Genomic DNA, 21,728 nt, shown 5'->3' on the forward strand with positions numbered 1-21,728 from the left:
ATCAACATCATAAGGAAAATGTATGAAGGGAATACAAGATAGATAACCATAGGTGGTGGGGAAAGGGTGAAGAAAACGAACAGGGATTAGGTGCCTAGGAGGAGTAAACATCCCCTGTCGACCGATCACACCCGCTGTGATCTTGATCAGGTAAACGGAGATATCCGTAGTCAATATCAGTGTGCCAGGAACGTCCTAACAATCGATATGAAACACGTCAGACAGCATTTGACCCAATGATAGGTTGTATTGGCAAACTAGATCGTTATAACGACCATAGAATTTGCGAAATGCTGATTTTAAACGAGACTGTTGGAACGCCTGCACCATCAACTTGTTTGTCAGTAGCCTGCTTCGATTTCAAAACTGACCATAAGCAGAACAAGCTCTTGCTTATCGAATCAGTTGAGAGATATAAACACCATATGCAGGTGATAATGGAATTGCTACATAAGTTTTGGAAGTTGACGATGAGGACGTTTGTCATAAAGTTGAGCTGTTAATTTGCCGTTAATATCTACTTTCAATAAACTATTTTAGTATGAAGCAGAAGTGGACGAAGGAAACATTTCTTGCTGTGGCCTTCAACACGACATTAAGATATGTCGACGACGTTTGATCTATTAACAATAATCATTTTCATTTATATGTCGATTTGAGATACATGTATCCCTGTGTACTCGACATAAGAAAACACCACAGAGTTCTCCACATCTGCCCGTACTTAGATATTTCAGATATTTTATTGAAAGTAAATATAACAACTCAACTCTATGACACACGGGATGATATCAGCTTCCCCATATCTATGTAGCAATATTTCATTATCACCTGCATATGGTATTTATCTCTCTCAACTTATTCAATACCCAAGGGCTTGTTCTGCGTATGGTCAGTTTTAAAATCGAGACAGGCTACTGACAAACAAGTTGATGTTACATGGATTTCAACAGTCTCGTTCAAAGTCAGCATTTTGCAAATTCTATGATCGTTATACTGATCTAGTTTGCCAATACAACATATCATTGGGTAAAATTCTGTCTGATGTGTTTCATTCTACCCAGAGTTATCGTTCCTTACACTCACAAATACCTCTGTGAACGTCTCAAAATAAGCAATGTTATTTCACATGTAAATCCACTTTTTTCACGGCTAATAAAATTAAGAACTACTTTATGAAATATCGGGAAAATGTAGGGCAAGCAACTATTTGTAGTTTTTCCCCATTACTATGCATTCTTCATCTACCTATGTATAGGGTTGGTGCAATAGAACTACTCAATATCCGTGTTTCAACCCAAATCAATGCTTCTTGTGTCACAAAAAGACTTGACATCTGCTCATTATTTATTTACGCATGTTTTTGTAACTGAAGTCGAAACCATACTTTATTTGAGCATACGTGCCATTTTACAAAAATCTTGTAAAACCCTCGAGACTTTGACAGAGGTATTTGTGAGTGTAAGGAACGATAGCTCTGGGTAGAGATTGACTTAGGTCGTTCTTGCTACACTGATTTTGACTACAGATTACTCTGTTTACCTGATCAAAATATAGGACTCACGGTGGATGTGACCGGTCGACAGGGGATGCTTACTCCTCCTAGGTACCTAATCCCACCGCTGGTATATCCAGGGGTCCGTGTTTGTCCAACTCTCTATTTTATGTTGCTTATAGGAGTTATGAGATTGCTCACTGTTCGTTTTCTTCACCTATCATGTACAAACTTTTGAATAAACTCTGCTTCATTAGAGTATAAAAACAGGTCAGCTAACAAAGGAGCAGAATTCGTGCCCATGGGAATTACAACAGACTGTTGGAAGACCTGATCACCAAAAAACTACGCAAGATGACAATGAAGAACTCCAGCATATGTTTTTATTTCAACTTCAGAGTACTTGTGCGTGGAATCAGGGTGGTGTTTAACAAAGTATTTTTGGATGACTGATCACTAGATACGAATATTTCCTTTTTTGTCGAAGAAGCGAATGTTTATGATGTCAAAAAATCTAGTCTTTAATCTATCGTGATGAATGGTGGAATAGAGTGTTGAAAAGTCGTATGTTTTGATGTTGATTTGAGAAAAGTTTTGCGATTTCAAATTTACTAACAGTTCTTAACATTTTTTTTTAGAATCCACATTTGATTTACACCACTTCTGGCATATGCTGTGGCACAGTGCACACCCGTAGCCAGGGGGGGGGGGGGGGGGGTTGGGGGGGGGGTTCGTGGGGTTCGTACGAACCCCCCCTTGAAAACTACTAAGCACTATTAAAGTCGGCATTTTGTTTGAATTGTGACTATTAAAGTCGGGATTTTTTATGAAAATCATGAAAATTCATAGTAAAAAAGGCATGATTCCAAAATTCAAATTAAGTGCCAGGAAATTGCTAGATTGCAGGATTTTGCACCAAATAACCCAGACCCCCTGCCGTAGTGGCACCTCGCGGTGCGAGGTGATAGACTCGTGTTGCGAGTCTATGTAACCTCCCTTGAAAAATCCTGCCTACGGGCCTGCAGTACATTTTGTACGTTTGAAGTTTCTCCTTCACAGCTCTTCACTGCTCTTTACTGGATCTGGCAATGTATCTTTTTAAACATGCATCAAAATTCAACTACTAGTGGTTACACAGGGTTTAACGTAAATGCTGTCAAAACTGAGAGCATGAGAATAGATTGCAAACACAAACTATGAAAATATGGACGTTGGAGACATTTTTTTGTTGTAGTCATTGTGTAGAGAAAAGAATAGAAGTGGGCCATCTACAGAGCCCTGGAAATTTCCGCATTATTATGTTTCACAGAAAAGAATATATTTCATGTATTACCCATTGTTGTTTATTGCTAATTGCTAATAAATTACCAGATGTTCCATACTTTATACAGTTCCATTCTGTATATGATGCCTTTGTGCCACACCCTGTTAACGTTGTTCGAAAGATCACAAAAAATCATACAAATATGTGTGTTTCTTCATCACCACTATTTACACGTACAATGTTTCTAATTGTAGTTACACAGTTGGTTGGCCCCAGCTTGATATCTGTAATTGTAAACATACTTAAACGTGAGCGTACTTTCCAATATTTCAATCATATAGACACAACTCATACGAAACTGCTAGATAATCTTCTTTAAACAAAGAAATCACATGTACATGCGTTGTTTTTCATAAAACATGCGTAATGGTTTGGATATCGTTTCTTTACACGTCTAAATATCGCTTCGTGACTAATACAATTTGGCCCTACTGTCTTATTATAACGGTAAATATTGGTATGACATCTATAATTTCATGTTCCTCATATACATGTACCTTACCATTAACGTTTGCTACACTGGATCTATTTCGAATGATTCGTGCCCTACATAGTTTATATTTGAAATAGATCGAAATATATCATAAGATTTCAGTTTTCCCTAATGCAGAAAATGCGATGATCTGTTGTGAATTGAACCGGGGTGGGTGTGTCTCTTGGTTTGAAGTGGGGAAACTCATGATATATGTATGTTTTCTTGTACATGTATATACTTCTAAACTACTTTGATCGTTGGTGTGAGACGGTTGATTGATTGTATATTGTTTAACGCCCCTCTCGAAATTTTTTCACTCATAAGGAGACGTCATCATTGCCGGTGAAGGGCTGAAAATTTTAGGCCTATGCTCGGCGCTTACGGCCTTTGAACAGGGAAGGATTTTTAACGTGCTTGTATGTATGATTTTTGCAGTCTCATCCGAAAGACCGCCCCATTAAATCGCCTCTAAAGGCAAGCAAGGGGTACTGAGGACGATTTCTAGTCAACTCGTACCCTGACCGACTCGTACCCAGGTCAACTCGTACCCCATAGGTCAACTCGTACCCAAAAGGCAAAAGTCATCTCGTACCCAAGAATCTGCCCATAATGCAATATATCTATGCGCATATAAGTGACATATCGCTTAGGTACGAGTTGTCATCAATTGAAGAGGAGGAGTCAACTCGTAACCAGATTTTTGGGACTTTTACTTTTGGGTACGAGTTGACCTATTGGGTACGAGTTGACCTGGGTACGAGTCGGTCAGGGTACGAGTTGACTTGACTCCCTGAGGACCTATTCTAACCCGGATCCCTACGGGATGGTACGAGATGAAGTGACACTCATTGACAAATAAAAATTTCATCTTGAAAAAAAAAAAATCTTGTAAAAACGAAAAGTAAATTTCTTATAGGATTCTAACAAAATGCTATGGGAAATTTGATTTCCCTTGGAAGCAAACACTCCAAGAAGGAAAGAAAATTCTAAAAGAAAGTTTTAAAGTTCTATTTTATTTCAATTATTGAAATACCTTCTATTCGAAATCTGACATCCAAGGACTCTTTTCCTATCAGATTTTTGTAAATCTGTCACCTGTCTCATGTGACTGAGAGTCACCTGTGGAAAAGGCACGTGTAGATTTGGAGCCGTAAATTTATGGTGGTCTATTAGAGAGTATCTTTATCCCGAGAAACAATGGACATTGTGGGGTCCAATTCACGAAAGACCGTGGTTAAATATTCTATAACAGGATATATTTTCCAGGAAAATTCACCAAAATACAAGAAATATGTAGTTTTTCCGAATTTAGAAAAAATCATTGACTTGGCAAAATCTTATGATGTCACAGGAGGGTGGAACTACCTTAAATATCATTCACAGGCCAATGGATTTCTATCAATGTCTCTCAATAAAGCCAAAGATTGAAAAATCCTACTCCTGTATGTGTTAGTGTATCTATATAGAGAGGGGGTAACACTTTTCAATCTTTGGCTTTAATGAGCGACTTGGTGATAGAAATTCAGGCGCCTGTGGATAGATTTCTATTTTATTAAGAATTTGAATTTGCCGCGGTTACACATGTCAATTTCGATCGGCGAAATGAGAATCTAATTTTAGAACAAAGCACATTACATTCTGGCACGGTGCATCAAGGAGTCTGTCTCTCAATGTCGACATGGCTAAGAAGCTTGAGTCTTTACTAGGCGATCACGTCCTCCGTCAAACGGGGGACACGCTAGAACAGGTGCCCGTAGGGTCACTCTGCGGGGAGGGACGCGTGGTAGGGCTCTACTTCTCAGCGCATTGGTGCCCCCCGTGTCGGAATTTCACACCGGTCCTGGTCGATTTGTACAAAAACGTGAAAAAATCTGGCGACAATTTTGAAATTGTGTTTGTGAGTTGGGATAAGGATGAATCGAGTTTTAAGGAGTATTTTTCCTCAATGCCATGGACGGCGGTGCCATTTGATCCAAGGAAAAAGGTGGGACGGATCTATAAAATTGTCTCCATGTGTTAATCATGTTATTTTAATATGTTATTGTTTTTTATCTTTCACGTATTGACAACTAGGATGAGTTCTTTACCATTCAGTATTTAGTGAGTCAGAAACTGCATGTATATTGCACAATTAGAACACTGTAATAAACAATTAAATTAACTTTTGAAAAAAACCCAGAAACTATGCAGCTAGATTTTCTAGATCTAAACAGCAAGATAAAAAGAACATCCTTCAATCTGATAATAATGCTAGGCTTGCACTGCAATGTGTATATTCTTTTAGCTTGTTTCAATAAAGATAAATCTACCTTTAAACCACCATTGAGGAATTCAATCAAATAATGGGATCAACATTCTTGTTGAAATAGAATCCTTTATAACATCTTAAATCTCCGAGCAACTGTTACCTTATGTAAGTTCAGAGCATAAAGCCAGCGTTGTGTATTAGAGGGTTTGGTAAAGAATTTAAATTGATACATAATTGTAATATCGGAGAGAAAGGGAGATGAGGGTGTCCCCTTATCTTGGGGATGTAGATAATTTGAATGTGACCATGCAGATTAAGAGCTGCAGCTTTTTGTACCAAAATGTTCAGTTAACTACCTGAAAGGGGAATGACCCTTGATCATAATTGGTATACATACACACATATATATTTTCACAGGCCAAACTGACCAAAAAGTTCCGAGTCCAGGGAATCCCAAAGTTAGTATTGATTGACAGTGGGACTGGCAAAGTGATTACATGTGAGGGATATTCCTGTGTAATGAATGACAAGGATGGTCAAGAGTTTCCATGGAGACCCAAAAAGTTCAACGAAGTGATTCAGGGGAGATTACTATGTAGTGATAGAAAAGAAGTAGATGCCTTAGAGAGCTTGAAAGGAAAACTGGTGTGCCTTTACTTCTCTGCGCACTGGGTAAGGACTGTCTTTTAAAGTAGGGTTTCTCTGTTTGATAAGACAGTCCGTCTGTCTGTCTGTCTGTGTAAGGACTGTTTTGAAGTAGGTTTCCTTCACAATAAATAGCAATGATGGAGTTGAATTGTGAATGCACACACCTGTTCAATGAGAAATACATGTACATAGGATATAAAAAATGTCAAATACCAAGGTTATTCAGAGTCCCGACCTGTGTCGTGGTAGGCTTTGACACATGAAAGAACCATCACCGCTATGGCTATGGCCCTGAGCGCTAAGCATATAGGTCGTAATTTGTGGTACATCACCTACAGCTGGTGACTTCTCAATATGAGTGAAAAACTCTCAACAGCACATCAAACAAACAACCTGCTCTATGTCCTTGCACAGAAGGTGACCTTATCAGTTCAGTTTGTTTATTGGGCAAAGACCTCTGGTAGACATATTTCCCAATATTTAGTCAATAAGTCACAACATTTGAATTTATTCAATGTAGACTTTGAAAAAAATGCATCTAGGAAGCAAAGGACTATTTACTTTCATTTTTTGAAAATACAGTCAGTATGAGTCAATTCCCATTTTCTTGATGAAACTTGGAAAAAAACTTCGAGATATGCAAGGATTTGAGATATCAAGGGTAAAATAGTTAGTTAAAGAATAAGTGGTTGGGACTTCTGAATCACTTCAACATATCCATGGTATTTGAGATATCGGTGTTCAGATGAAGTTCAACTGTAATTGAAACCTTGTTTGATCATGTTGATAGAGCTGTCTATTGTAGTTGTAGAGTGGTTAAATATTACTCAGGTGACCATTAAAGCCCATGGGCCTGGTTTGTGTTGCAAGTAATTATTCATGATAAAGGATGTGTTTTCCTGTCTTGTGCATTATTATGAACCTCTGGATCATACAAAGTACTGTTAATATCCTGTCAGATTTCAAAATATGCAAAAGTTTCCAGCAAATTTTTTTTAATTTATATTTTTGGTACAAATTGTAAAGGAAACCTATGCACATGTCTGGCAATACAATACACAGCTTCTCAGCATGAGAACCATCTAAAACAGTTGTAAATGGGTCGTAAATGGATTCAAGTTTTTGTGATTTATGCCAGGTTTGATAAGTTTTGACATGAGATATTTAAGTTGACCTACATTTAAAACATTGTATCTCAAGTTTCAATTACAGAAACAGTACAAAGGATTTTAGTGGTCTAGTTGAATGTACATGCATGTTTGCATTTGACATCATGGACATTTTTGGAAGATATTAATTGGTTTTTATGCAGCACTGAATTCATCACATGCTGTTTGTATTACATGTAAAGCTTTACTGGGACACCTGATGGGATAATCTTCCTGTTATGTCATCTGTAACTTAAGGAGCTATACTATCATAATGGCTGACTTCCTTTTAAAACATGATTGAAAATATGACTATCGGCAATATTTGCCTAGCTCAGGGTAGTTCAATCCGTGAAAGTGTCAACTGCTGATCTGTAGATTGTGCTTTCCAAGTCTAGCAGGGTTTTAAGAATTTTTTTCAGATTACTTTCTACTAAAACTGCAATTTTTGACTAGATAAATTAAATTTTAGAAGTTGTATATTTCAAAATATTCTTACACATATCCTCCATTTTTCATCCATGTCAGATTGTAAATTGTCTGGTGTGTTATTCCTCCATAAGCTATTATTTAAATGATATGTGACCATCACTTGTATGACCCTTGACTTCTAAATAGATGGATTTAATTGTCTGACCTCTGGCAGGCAGTGCTCATGGTCAGCCACTAATTGTTTGTTGATTTGCGTCCCATTGAGTATCTATCACCCACGTAAAGACATGACCTTCTGTGACTTCTGCATGGCATGCAGGACTGTAGCAGAGGAGGTTCTCTATAGTGGGGGATGGCAGGACTGTAGCAGAGGAGGCTCTCTATAGTAGGGGATGTCAGGACTGTAGCAGAGGAGGTTCTCTATAGTAGGGAATGTTAGGACTGTAGCAGAGGAGGTTCTCTATAGTAGGGGATGTCAGGACTGTAGCAGAGGAGGTTCTCTATAGTAGGGGATGGCAGGACTGTAGCAGAGGAGGTTCTCTATAGTAGGGGATGGCAGGACTGTAGCAGAGGAGGTTCTCTATAGTAGGGGATGTCAGGACTGTAGCAGAGGAGGCTCTCTATAGTAGGGGGTGTCAGGACTGTAGCAGAGGAGGTTCTCTATAGTGGGGGATGGCAGGACTGTAGCAGAGGAGGTTCTCTATAGTAGGGGATGTCAGGACTGTAGCAGAGGAGGTTCTCTATAGTAGGGGATGTCAGGACTGTAGCAGAGGAGGTTCTCTATAGTAGGTGATATTAGGACTGTAGCAGAGAAGGTTCTCTCAAGTGGGGGATGTCAGGACTGTAGTAGAGGATGTTCTCTATGATCAGAGGACTTCAAGACTGTAGCAGAGGAGGTTCTCTTTGATATGGGGACCTCAGGACTATAGCAGAGGAGGTTCTATGATGTGGGGATCTCAAGACTGTAAGAGAGGAGGTTGTCTATGGTGGGGGATCTCAGAACTGTAACAGAGGAGGTTTTCTATGACAGGGGGACCTCATGACTGTCACAGAGGAGGTTTTCTATGATGTGGGGATCTTAGGACTGTAGCAGAGGAGGTTCTCTATGGGGGACCTTGGGACTGTATCAGAGGATGTTCTCTAAAGCAATGGACCATGGGACTATAGCAGAGGAGGTTCTCTATGACAGGGGGACCTCAGGACTGTCACAGAGGTTTTCTATGATATGGGAATCTTAGGACTGTAGCAGAGGAGGTTCTCTATGGGGGACCTTGGGACTGTATCAGAGGAGGTTCTCTAAAGCAAGGGACCTTGAGACTGTAGCAGAGGAGATTCTCTGAGACAGGGGGACCTCAGGACTGTAACTAAGGAGGTTATCTATGTTAAGAGGACCTCAGGACTGTAGCAGAAGAGGTTCATTATGACAGGGGGACCTTAGGACTGTAGCAGAAGAGGTTCCCTATGGTGGGGGACCTCAGGACTGTAGCAGAAGAGGTTCTCTATGGTGTGGGGCTCAGCTTTTAAGGTCGCATCAGAAACACCTGTGACTTCCCCTTTCAATGTTGGACACTCAGTGATGGAAATGTTGCTATCTATTTTAAACATCTTAGGTTTGCCACTGCCTCTAGAGTATAAATCCATGACATATCCCCCTCCCCCCACCAGTTATAAAGTGAACACCCTAACCACTAGGATACCTCAACTGCTTTTTAAAAAAAAGTTTTAAAGATTTTCAATTTAAATTTGATGATAACAATGGCAGGTGTAATTTTTTTATATATATACATGTACCTAATACGGATATATACATGTACATGTGTACAATGCAAAACATGATATAAAGCATATAATATGTATCTAGTATGTATACTACATGTATATATGCAATATATATACAAAACATACCACAGAAATTTAATATACTATATACAAAACTCAGGGCTTGAAGCTTACTTTTAAAGTCTCCAGTCCAGCCGGACTGATGGGGTATAATTTCAACCAGTCCGCAGAAAAATTTACCAGTCCAACAGTTTTCCAGAAATAATTAAACATATATATTTTGTTAATGTTATTAGAATGAATTGAACTCAGACAATATTGTTTCACTTAAATAGGGGATTTCTATTTACGAATCCGATTCGTCTGTTATATCTACAGATCGAAGCATGCCAAATGTGTGTATAAAATTTCATAAGTATATTTTCCAAAATGATGCTTTAGAAAATTAACCAGTCCCATCGGACTGACTGAAACAAATGTTAGTCAGTCCGCCAGACTTTTAACCAGTCACAGACTGACGGGCATATGTTAATTTCGAGCCCTGAAACTTAGATATTCTATAAAAATATATACTGGACAATACAAAACATAGGTATGCATTGCAAGACATAAATATATGATATAGAACATAATATATGTATATGAATCTATGTACAAAACACAGATTTACCACACAATACAACAGAATGATATATACAGTATGTACATCATTTTATGATAGATGGAAAACATATTTCATTTGATGGACATATGCATTCTGCCATGTTTACTGGCTTGCCAGCATTTAATAAAATCAACATAAAAATAACAACTGTTTGCAAACATTCCCTGAAGAAATGGCTGGTGCTGTGGTAAGCAGGAGTCAGTAAGTGCTTATCGTCTCGGTGCTTTGTAAATCAATTACCAACTGCTCAAATACATGGTTTATCGTCAATGAAAATGTTTTTAATTTTTTAAGTCTAGTTTTAGTTGCCATGTTGAATATGTATTTTAAAGAGTATAATCTTGTACACATTAATGTGTCTCTACAGAGTTATCCCCCTCTCAGGACTTAAAAATTTTCACCAGTCAGTTAAGGTGGCTCGGCTCACCTTACCTTGAAAGAGTTTCTCAAATCTGCATGAAATTATTTAATTATGAAAGATATCATATGAAATAAGTGCAGATGATAAGAAGGCTTAAGAGGGTTGAAAATATGCAATAACCATGATTTTCAAACATTTATTTTAATGGATTTGAACTTAATTGGGATCTGTGAGTCACTTAATATAACCCAATACTTTATCCACTGAACTGTGATGATAGACAAACAAATTGATCAATACAAATAATTTTACTAAAAATCTAAATCGCCATCTTGTGACATAGTGTCATAAAAAGTGTAAGTCTTGATGTACTGATCCAGCTACTTTAAAATCTGCTGATGACCGTGAAACATTAATTCATCAATTTAGCAATATGTAATTACTTAATTAGTATATTGCTTACAGGATTGACTGTCTTGTTATGTTTGAAGTTCTCTCTTTTCTTTCTCTCCCCTATTTCTTTTTCTCTCTCTGACAGCCAATTTGTCAGGTCCTGTAGGGATTGATCATTACTGGGGAGGAGACTCATTGACTACAATGTTGCTCCCTATCAAACCCTGATTAGTTCACACTGTGCCCCTGTCTTGAGTAATTCTCAGGTAATGAGACAACACAATCACAGACACAGCCAAACAGTCCTCACAAAGCATGCAAAGTGGAACCGCATGTTACAAATAAACTCCTATTACAAATAAATGCAGGCTTACTGTCGACATACCAAGGATTGCTTATCTGTCTATGTCCAATTGCTCCATTACACTGAATACAATCAGATGAGTGTTAGCCATCTCTCTGTTAATCAAGGAGGATTCGTCTTGTTTTGGGTAACTTTTAAAATTGACACATTAAAAAATTGACACATTAAAACCAGAGATGTGCACTATAAGCAAGAATAAGTAAGTGTTTCAATATAGATTGATCATCCCCATATAGCTAAAAAAAAAAAAAGTCTGAAATTACATGTACATGCATGCATTTACATTCTAAACTTGTACATTTTCCAGTGAAATCATGTGATTTGTCTCATGTTGCATTTATGAGGATATCAATACATTGTGAAGAATGGTGACATCTCAGTTATTTAGAGTCCGTATGTCAGCTTGTACAGTAATTACTAAATATAAATTGTTTAGTTTCTACAATGTTTTATTGTCATGGAAAATCAAAATGTTATTAAACATTGTAAGTGGTAACTCGATCAATCCATTAATTGTTCCGTTAACAGTAGGTAATGTATAGTTGGAAATGTGTGTGAGAAACATTCCTCCAAGCCCCCCCCCCCCTCCCCTCAAAAAAGAAGTTGGTAAAAGCTTTGGATGTGACCAGGATCCTCTGATGAACTAGCCAAGTACTGTAATAAGATTATTCAACCTAAAAATGTGAGCAGAACTTGTGTAGTGGCCTCGGTGTGTGCGTGTAAACATCTGTTGTGTGGATTGTTGAGTCAGGGCGAGAGTTGACTTTGAAGTTTTTACAAGATCTTTATCACTGCCTACTATCAATGGTTCCTATGAGTTATCATGTCATCAACTGAGAATAAATGTTGACTGCTGAATTTCGTAATATTGCAACATGTGATCATTCATTTGGTGATCAGGCGACAAAGAAGTATGTCATTTGCATGGAACAGCTCAGAGCTCCTAATGTTCAGGTGATCTGGTGGTAAGCAGGTTAATATGGAAAACTGCAGACCATGGACCTGGTACCATTCCTCACACTTGAACATCTTTGGTGTCAGTGTGTGCTTTGTTTGAACATCTTATGATAATAGCCATTACTGCTGTCAGAATTAAGGTACACCTCTTTGGTGTCATGTTGTGCAGAGTGCTTCAAGCCTTTCTGAACTTAACTGTATACTGTCTATAATTAAGAAGCAACTAATTTTGTATAAGTAGAAGAAATGTTAATTTTCTGTAATCAGATCTCGAATCATTTACAAACAGGGAGGGGGAAAATGCAATGGAACAGAATGGGATTCGTCTGACTGTCACACTTTTAATTCAAGATGAATGGTGATTTCATTTCATGTACATGTTTTTTTGTGATGTCATGTACATGTAAATTTTAATTCAAAATGCATCAACGTTACGTGCAATTGATTAGAGAAAGAATTAGGTCGTAAGGGCAAACATATAATGAATTGTGATTTGATGTTTTGAGTTTAGTGAGTCCCTTAATTGGTGTCATATTGATGGTGATTTGACATTTTGAGTTTATAATGAATCCCTCAGTAAAATTGATTATTTGATATTTTTAGTTTAGTGTGTTTCTTGGTGTCATATTGATTGCGATTTGACATTTTGAGTTTATAATGAATCCCTCAGTAAAATTGATTATTTGATATTTTTAGTTTAGTGAGTTTCTTGGTGTCATATTGATGGTGATTTGACATTTTGAGTCTGGCGAGTCTCTCAGTATAATTGATCATGATTTGACATTTCGAGTTTGTTAAATCTCTTGTTACGGATTATGATTTAACGTTTTTACCTGATGAATCTGTTGGTATATGTGATTGTTATTTGACATTTTGAGTTTGTATCTAGTTTCGTGGTATTATGTTCCCGTTACAATTAGAACTAGTTGATCGTAATTTGACAATTTGAGTCTGGCAAGTCTCTCGGTATGATCATGCAATTGTAATTTGACATTTGAGGTCTGATGAGGCCCTCGGTGTATTTGATATAAATTTGAATTATGAGTTTGTCCCTCATTTATTTGATTGATTTATTTCAGTGCCCTCCATGCCGTGCCTTCACCCCTAACCTTGTCAAACTTTACCAGAAGTTCCAAGAGGAGAAAAAGAATGTGGAGATTGTGTTTGTGTCGTCTGATCGCTCAGAGGAATCGTTTGACCAGTACTTCAATACTATGCCCTGGCTTGCTGTTCCGTTTGGAGATTCTAGGGTTGACAAGATGAAGAATCTGTTTGCTGTGGATGGTATTTACTTGCTATATTACTGTTCCATTACTGGGGTAATTAATGCATTGTTAGGACGCCATAGTCATCAAGTTTCTTGTTTGCATATAAGTGCCATTGATTATAGTTAACGAGGAAATTATGGTAAAGGAGGATTTTTATTTGATGGAAGAGAAAGAAATATTGGTATCCATATTGACTCATTGTATCAATTTCTTTATACATGTATTAAGTTTTTATTAATCATTTTATTTTGTCTTTTCATAGGTATACCTATGCTGGTTGTGCTGGATGAGCAGGGAGAAGTCATTACGCTGAATGGACGGGGAGCAGTTATGATGGATGAAGAGGGAATAGTGAGTACAAATTTAAAGTCACAGACATTTGTCTAACAATTATCAAGAAGGATCGACTAACACAATCATTGCAACTGTTCAAACTGAAGAACGTCATTGATGCAAAAATAAAATCAGAAATGTTTTCTTTGTCCTTTTAATATTTTATCACTTGTTTGGTTAGCTGAGTGGAACTAAGACCTTAGGCTCAGGTAATCTGTACATAGTGTGTTTGAGGCCCAAAGAAGGACATATTGCTTTGCACATGTTGGATGGTCAGTCTCTCACATCTTGTGCAACATGCAGATAACTTGAGAACACTAAACCTTACAAAATTCATGCTAATGGTAGGCTGATACAGTAAAACACAGTTATAGCGAACCTCCAGGACCAGCAAAAATCTGTTTGTTATAACCAAACTTCATTATATCCAATAAATTGTTATTTTTCTCTCTTAAGGAAATGTGTATCACTTTGCAATAAGCATGAATTTGTTATAAGCGCACATCATCCCCATTGCTCAGCGAATCAGTGTCATCAGGTAACTATACCAGCCCAGATATATTTTATGTGTATAATTGATTCTGTGTAACGAATAACTAGAAAACACTTATCCTTTCGTATTTCATCCTTGATAAAGCTGATGCATATGAGTGCACCTGTAGATAATCTGTTGCTTGGCAGGTCAGTATGCCCAAGGTCAAGGTTATTACCTGAGTCTCCAATGCCTTCCTTTTGTGACACATTTTGTGTGATATTGTACAATCTGCACAACACTAGGCAACAGTATAAATTACCACACACCTATAATTGGGGAAGGGGCATATTATAATAATGTTTTACAACCATCTACATCTCTTGTTTCTGAATGGTTGTACACTGAAATTGCTGAATTTTACATAAGGCAAAAATTTAGATTTCTAGCACGGCAACTAGTACTACATGTACTAGCTAGTACACGTAATCTATATTTTATATTCATGATAATTTTAATCAGTATGTAATACCTCCTTCAAATCCCATCATTGTCAAATATCCAGGATTAGAAGTGACATGGAATATTTGATTCTTTTGCTCACAACTGGGCCAACTTTAAGCTGTTGCCATTAAATGGGTCACCTTGAACAAAAAAGTGGCTAAATTGATCTTAGGGAAGTTGCAGTGTTGAACTGTTGATAAAGTTGATGAATAATGTGTCCACATCATTCTATAGTAAATGATTAATATTGCAAAGCAAAGCCCTAATCTACTGCAGATGCACATAGAAAATCGTTGTAGTTTCCATTGTATATTTGCCTTTTCCACAGATACATGTAAAACCCTATTTGTTCTGTCTCTTGAGAAGATAAGTTACAGTGTCGTGTATTGATTGTGTTAATTGTAATCGCAATGGAGATGAGAGATCCAGCTACCTAATCTTGTGTGTTTAATGTTTGCTTAGTGCTTGTGTACCTATGACAGAAATGTTTCGAATATTAATATCTTGTAGTCACATTGAACTGTAGTTGTGGGACATTCATTTGTAAAATGTGGCTTTATTGAAGAAAAAAAATTTGTTTATATGTTCCACAACAGATGCTTCCAAGACTTGCAAGAATAGGAGTCTGATTAACATACCCCAACACAATGTTTGACAGTGTCATGAATCCTATCATAGGTCATGTGTACAAGGTCAAGTTCAATGTGAGAGTTATATTGTTTTTGTTCATCTGCAGTATATTTACTGGTAATCACTAGTAATTAATCTGGTTATAGTTTGTTCATTTAACCACACACTTAAAATTACACTAGTTATTCAGTTCATCAAACCTCTCACTAGTAATTACTCTGGTTAGTCAGTTTATTTAACTACTCACTAGTAATTACTCTGGTTAGTCAGTTCATCAAATCTCTCACTAGTAATTACTCTGGTTAGTCAGTTCATCAAACCTCTCACTAGTAATTATTCTGGTTAGTCAGTTCATCAAACCTCTCACAAGTAATTATTCTGGTTAGTCAGTTCATCAAACCTCTCACTAGTAATTATTCTGGTTAGTCAGTTCATCAAACCTCTCACTAGTAATTATTCTGGATAATTTGTTCATTTAACTACTCACTAGTAATTATTCTGGTTAGTCAGTTCATCAAACCTCTCACTAGTAATTATTCTGGATAATTTGTTCATTTAACTACTCACTAGTAATTACTCTGGATAATTTGTTCATTTAACTACTCACTAGTAATTATTCTGGTTAGTCAGTTCATCAAACCTCTCACTAGTAATTATTCTGGATAATTTGTTCATTTAACTACTCACTAGTAATTACTCTGTTTATTCAGTTCATCAAACCTCTCACAAGTAATTATTCTGGTTAGTCAGTTCATCAAACCTCTCACTAGTAATTATTCTGGTTAGTCAGTTCATCAAACCTCTCACTAGTAATTATTCTGGTTAGTCAGTTCATCAAACCTCTCACTAGTAATTACTCTGGTTAGTCAGTTCATCAAATCTCTCACTAGTAATTATTCTGGTTAGTCAGTTCATCAAACCTCTCACTAGTAATTATTCTGGTTAGTCAGTTCATCAAACCTCTCACTAGTAATTATTCTGGTTAGTCAGTTCATCTAACCTCTCGCTAGTAATTATTCTGATTAGTCAGTTCATCTAACCTCTCACTAGTAATTACTCTGGTTAGTCAGTTCATCAAATCTCTCACTAGTAATTATTCTGGTTAGTCAGTTCATCAAACCTCTCACTAGTAATTATTCTGGTTAGTCAGTTCATCAAACCTCTCACTAGTAATTATTCTGGTTAGTCAGTTCATCAAACCTCTCACTAGTAATTATTCTGGTTAGTCAGTTCATCAAACCTCTCACTAGTAATTATTCTGGTTAGTCAGTTCATCTAACCTCTCACTAGTAATTATTCTGGTTAGTCAGTTCATCAAACCTCTCACTAGTAATTATTCTGGTTAGTCAGTTCATCAAACCTCTCACTAGTAATTATTCTGGTTAGTCAGTTCATCAAACCTCTCACTAGTAATTATTCTGGTTAGTCAGTTCATCAAACCTCTCACTAGTAATTATTCTGGTTAGTCAGTTCATCTAACCTCTCGCTAGTAATTATTCTGGTTAGTCAGTTCATCAAATCTCTCACTAGTAATTATTCTGGTTAGTCAGTTCATCTAACCTCTCACTAGTAATTATTCTGGTTAGTCAGTTCATCAAACTTCTCACTAGTAATTATTCTGGTTAGTCAGTTCATCAAACCTCTCGCTAGTAATTATTCTGGTTAGTCAGTTCATCTAACCTCTCACTAGTAATTACTCTGGTTAGTCAGTTTATTTAACTACTCACTAGTAATTATTCTGTTTATTCAGTTCATCAAACCTCTCACTAGTAATTATTCTGGTTAGTCAGTTCATCAAACCTCTCACTAGTAATTATTCTGGTTAGTCAGTTCATCAAACCTCTCACTAGTAATTATTCTGGTTAGTCAGTTCATCTAACCTCTCGCTAGTAATTATTCTGGTTAGTCAGTTCATCAAATCTCTCACTAGTAATTATTCTGGTTAGTCAGTTCATCTAACCTCTCACTAGTAATTATTCTGGTTAGTCAGTTCATCAAACTTCTCACTAGTAATTATTCTGGTTAGTCAGTTCATCAAACCTCTCGCTAGTAATTATTCTGGTTAGTCAGTTCATCAAACCTCTCACTAGTAATTATTCTGGATAATTTGTTCATTTAACTACTCACTAGTAATTACTCTGGATATTTGGTACATTTAACTATACTCACTAGTAATTATTCTGGTTAGTCAGTTCATCTAACATACCTCTCACTAGTAATTACTCTGGTTAGTCAATTTATTTAACTACTCACTAGTAATTATTCTGGTTAGTCAGTTCATCAAACCTCTCGCTAGTAATTATTCTGGTTAGTCAGTTCATCAAACCTCTCACTAGTAATTATTCTGGATAATTTGTTCATTTAACTACTCACTAGTAATTACTCTGGATATTTGGTACATTTAACTATACTCACTAGTAATTACTCTGGTTAGTCAGTTCATCAAACCTGTCACTAGTAATTATTCTGGTTAGTCAGTTCATCTAACCTGTCACTAGTAATTATTCTGGTTAGTCAGTTCATCTAATATACCTCTCACTAGTAATTACTCTGGTTAGTCAATTTATTTAACTACTCACTAGTAATTATTCTGATTAGTCAGTTCATCTAACCTCTCACTAGTAATTATTCTAATTAGTCAGTTTATTTAACTACTCACTAGTAATTATTCTGGATATTTGGTTCATTTAGCTACACACTAGTAATTACTCTTGTTAGTCAGTTCCTCTAACCTCTCACTAGTAATTACTCTGGATAATTGGTTCATTTAACTACTCGCTAGTAATTACTCTGGATATTCGGTTGATCTGACAAAAGATTACATGGTTCTTAAATTTAACTAAGCTCTAGGAATACTTTACAATGAGTCCAAGAAAAATTTTAGCCAGAGACAAACTTTCGATCTCCTTCGATTAAATGATTTCAATTCAAAAGTGATTTTATTTAGATCAGAGTTGTGCTTTGCATGTACCATGGCAATACAAGTACTCAGGCGTTCGACACATGATATTACAAAGGCGAATCATTTCAACATCTTACATGTACAATCAATTTCATGTAAAATTCAACACCATTATAATGTTTAAATGCTGACTGCATGTCTTTAAAAAATAGCATCAGCAACTCATGTTTATATTTGTTCATCGACATTACTGTTGCTGACACATTATATTATCAAGTGTTTCAGAAATGACTTGGAATAATCATATATATATATATACATATACACACACATGTATATATATATATATATATATATATATATTATTTTTGATACAATTTACATGTATAATATGATAAAATGCACCTGTTTCAGGATATTTTATGGATTATAGATAATCAATTAAATTCACATTTTATATGAGTTGTCTTGAATTCTACATGTTCTAACAAAAAAGTTTTTTCGATTTTGTTAAAAGATTACTAGGCCTAAATTGCTTGGTCAGAAGAGTGCTTGGCTCGAGTCACGGGGTCCTGGGTCAATCTTGGCTCAGTTTATGAGAAAACTTTCATTGTAAATGACTGCTCTGCTACTGCTTTGGCATAGTACCATTTTGCTATAGAAATCCTTTGAGGGCCAAAATAAATGTATAGAGTCAGATCACACTGAGACTGCACAGGAAGGATGAAGATCTAAATACCGTATTCATCCTACTGAGTGCCCTACCCAATAAGCACCCCTGGGATTTTTTAACTTTCAAAAATCCAGAGCCCCCCCCCCCCTCCCCCTCCCATTTAAATACAACATGACTTACCTTATACCTGTAAAAGCTACTATATCTTTGTGTTTTTACTACTGGTTTTGACTTTTTAAAATAATAGATAAAAACTATCATAATGGAGAGAATAACAATAACTCATTTAGACTTTTAAAAAAACATTTTTTACTGGAAATATATCAAAACAGAGTTGTAAATAACTGCCCCTTTTTTCCCCAATTTCGTAAGTGCCTGGGGTGCTCAATAGGATGAACATATCCAACGATATCAAATTAAAAGATTCTGTTACATTTTTTGATAAACTGAATTTGACTTGTTCTTGAGAAATTCTGTCCCTGTAACCTTACAATTTTTACACTTCGTTTTGAGGGGGTATACTGAAATTACATGTACCATGGCATCCATTTGTCTGTGTGTCTGTAAACACATCTGCTCCCACTTTATGGCGAGTGTGATATAAACCAAACTAGGTCATTTTATTATAAAGCTTGCAGTTCATGGTTTAGATGCTGCACCTGACCTACATTTTGTGCTTCATTGAATTTGGTTTCACCCATTAGCATTTAGTCATGTTGCTCATGGCTGCAGGTGCTACATTGTATGTTTAATGCATTTATTCTTATTTTAATAAATGTTTTTATAAAGATTATGTTAAACATAAAGTTGTATTCTGCATAAAAGGTTTGTCAAATAATTTAGAATACTTCAAGAATATAAGAATGGGGATTGTAGATTTTGATATGAGTAATGATTTTACAAGATGTTGGTGACAAATTTACATGGTTGTATCATGAGATCTACAAAAAGAGTATGGTTTTTAAATGTACAGTTTTTAAAGGTTTATTCAGAGTCCATAGGGCAGCTCTAGTTTTGATTGGTTTTTTAGGACTATAATCAAAGGTTTCTCTTTCATATATCAAATTTTGAGTTGAATGTCTATTGAAGGAGGGAATTAGTTTCATCACTGTAGAAATATATTTATTGTTGCCTGCAATAATCCTATTTTGGATAGTTTTCTTTTCACATTATATTCCCTCGCTCCTGGGGCCTATTTGGATTAATGATTATCTATTCAAATTTACAATGCAGTATGTGTATAATTTCTCCATCCTCAAGATTATCAGGAAACTCTGAGCTACAGAAATGTAGCTAGGTCTTGAATGATGAATGTCCATTATATTATCAAAATTGCCCTATATGCAATCTGTGTGTTATCAATGAAATACTTTCAACATGATACCCTTTGCAAGTTAGAAATGATGGTTTGTGTATCATTTTCTAGCTTTATCTATAATGATAGGTGTGAACTGAGTGAAACCTAAGCAGTAAGATGACTAGGGTTATGCATCCTGATGTGTATTATAGAAACATTGATGTCTGTCAGATTCATCAGGAATGATAACAGAGATCTCACATGTGGAAGAAACACACATTGGAAATTGATTTTGACACATCACTTAAAAGTTTTGAAGATTCCCGTCTGTGTCTGAATTATGAATAGCTAAACTTACATTGATCGTTATGCCATAAAACATACCATGGAGAGTTTTTTTTCTCCTGCAAGCAATCTGCGTAGAACTTTTAACCAAAAAAAAATCTAAAGTCATTGTGTGTGGCTTGTAATACATTGTTATTTTAAGAAAATTCTCCAGAATTCACTCAGATTCAGAAAAATAGGTTTGAATTATGGATCTTTTTTTATGAGAACCTGATTATTTATGGGGAAGATTTGGTGTGTATGTGGTGACCTAAACATTGATTTTTGCAATGACACTAGAAGATTCAGAATAAAGTAATGACTTTCAGTAAATGCAGCAAAGTCAGTTACCAATCTACAGTATTTATGACCTAATTTGACCTCTCATAAGCATGAATACTTATGTGAGATCTTTTAGATCTGAAATGGATTTATTTTAGTCCTTGATTCTTGTATTACAGAGTCATCAGATCATGATGATTTGGTATGCATTTTATTGTTGTGTTTAAACCAACCAAGTAAAATATAACCCAAAAAACATTTTTTAAAGTGCTTTTATGTAAACAAAATTTGATTTTGAATGCCAGTGACATATTTTTGAAAAATGCAATATAAATGGTGTTGTAATATGAACTTTATTTTCGTTGTCACTGCAAATTTGCAGAATTTTAAGGTTGGTATGAAAAAAATAAAGAACAAGGTACATTTGTATACTAAAAAGGCCCCAAAATTTTCTCTCTATAAAATGTGTCTGGAATTAACCTTAATAAGCGTTTTAAGAAAGTAAAATATATGCCAGGTATACTATGTCAACAAAATCAGAATGATATTTCTAATTGGATAGCATTATGACATCATGAATAAGACATTTCTCGCCTTTTTTTAAAAATAAGCCTGAAAACTGTCAAATGTCATACACTCTATTATTGCTCAGGAAAAGATGTGCGCATTTGTCAAGCAAAATAAAAATGATATATATTGTGTATTATTTTAAGATGAAAAACAAACTTGAATATGAATTTGCTCGACGCATGCGC

General features: G+C 35.9%; 1 protein-coding gene across 1 annotated transcript in view; it reads left to right on the top strand.

The window, feature by feature from the left end:
- The first annotated feature begins 4,893 nt into the window (after positions 1-4,893).
- The window catches only part of LOC125657462 (nucleoredoxin-like), a 27,565-nt gene continuing 10,730 nt past the window's right edge, over positions 4,894-21,728 (top strand). Inside the window, exons 1-4 of the mRNA XM_048888038.2 lie at positions 4,894-5,278; positions 5,960-6,214; positions 13,368-13,572; positions 13,819-13,907. Of these exons, the coding sequence (XP_048743995.1) occupies positions 4,973-5,278; positions 5,960-6,214; positions 13,368-13,572; positions 13,819-13,907 (855 nt within the window). The 5' untranslated portion in view covers positions 4,894-4,972. The remainder of the gene's footprint in view (positions 5,279-5,959; positions 6,215-13,367; positions 13,573-13,818; positions 13,908-21,728) is intronic.

The sequence above is a fragment of the Ostrea edulis genome, chromosome 1 (genome assembly GCF_947568905.1).
Source record: "Ostrea edulis chromosome 1, xbOstEdul1.1, whole genome shotgun sequence".
NCBI lineage: Eukaryota > Metazoa > Mollusca > Bivalvia > Ostreida > Ostreidae > Ostrea > Ostrea edulis.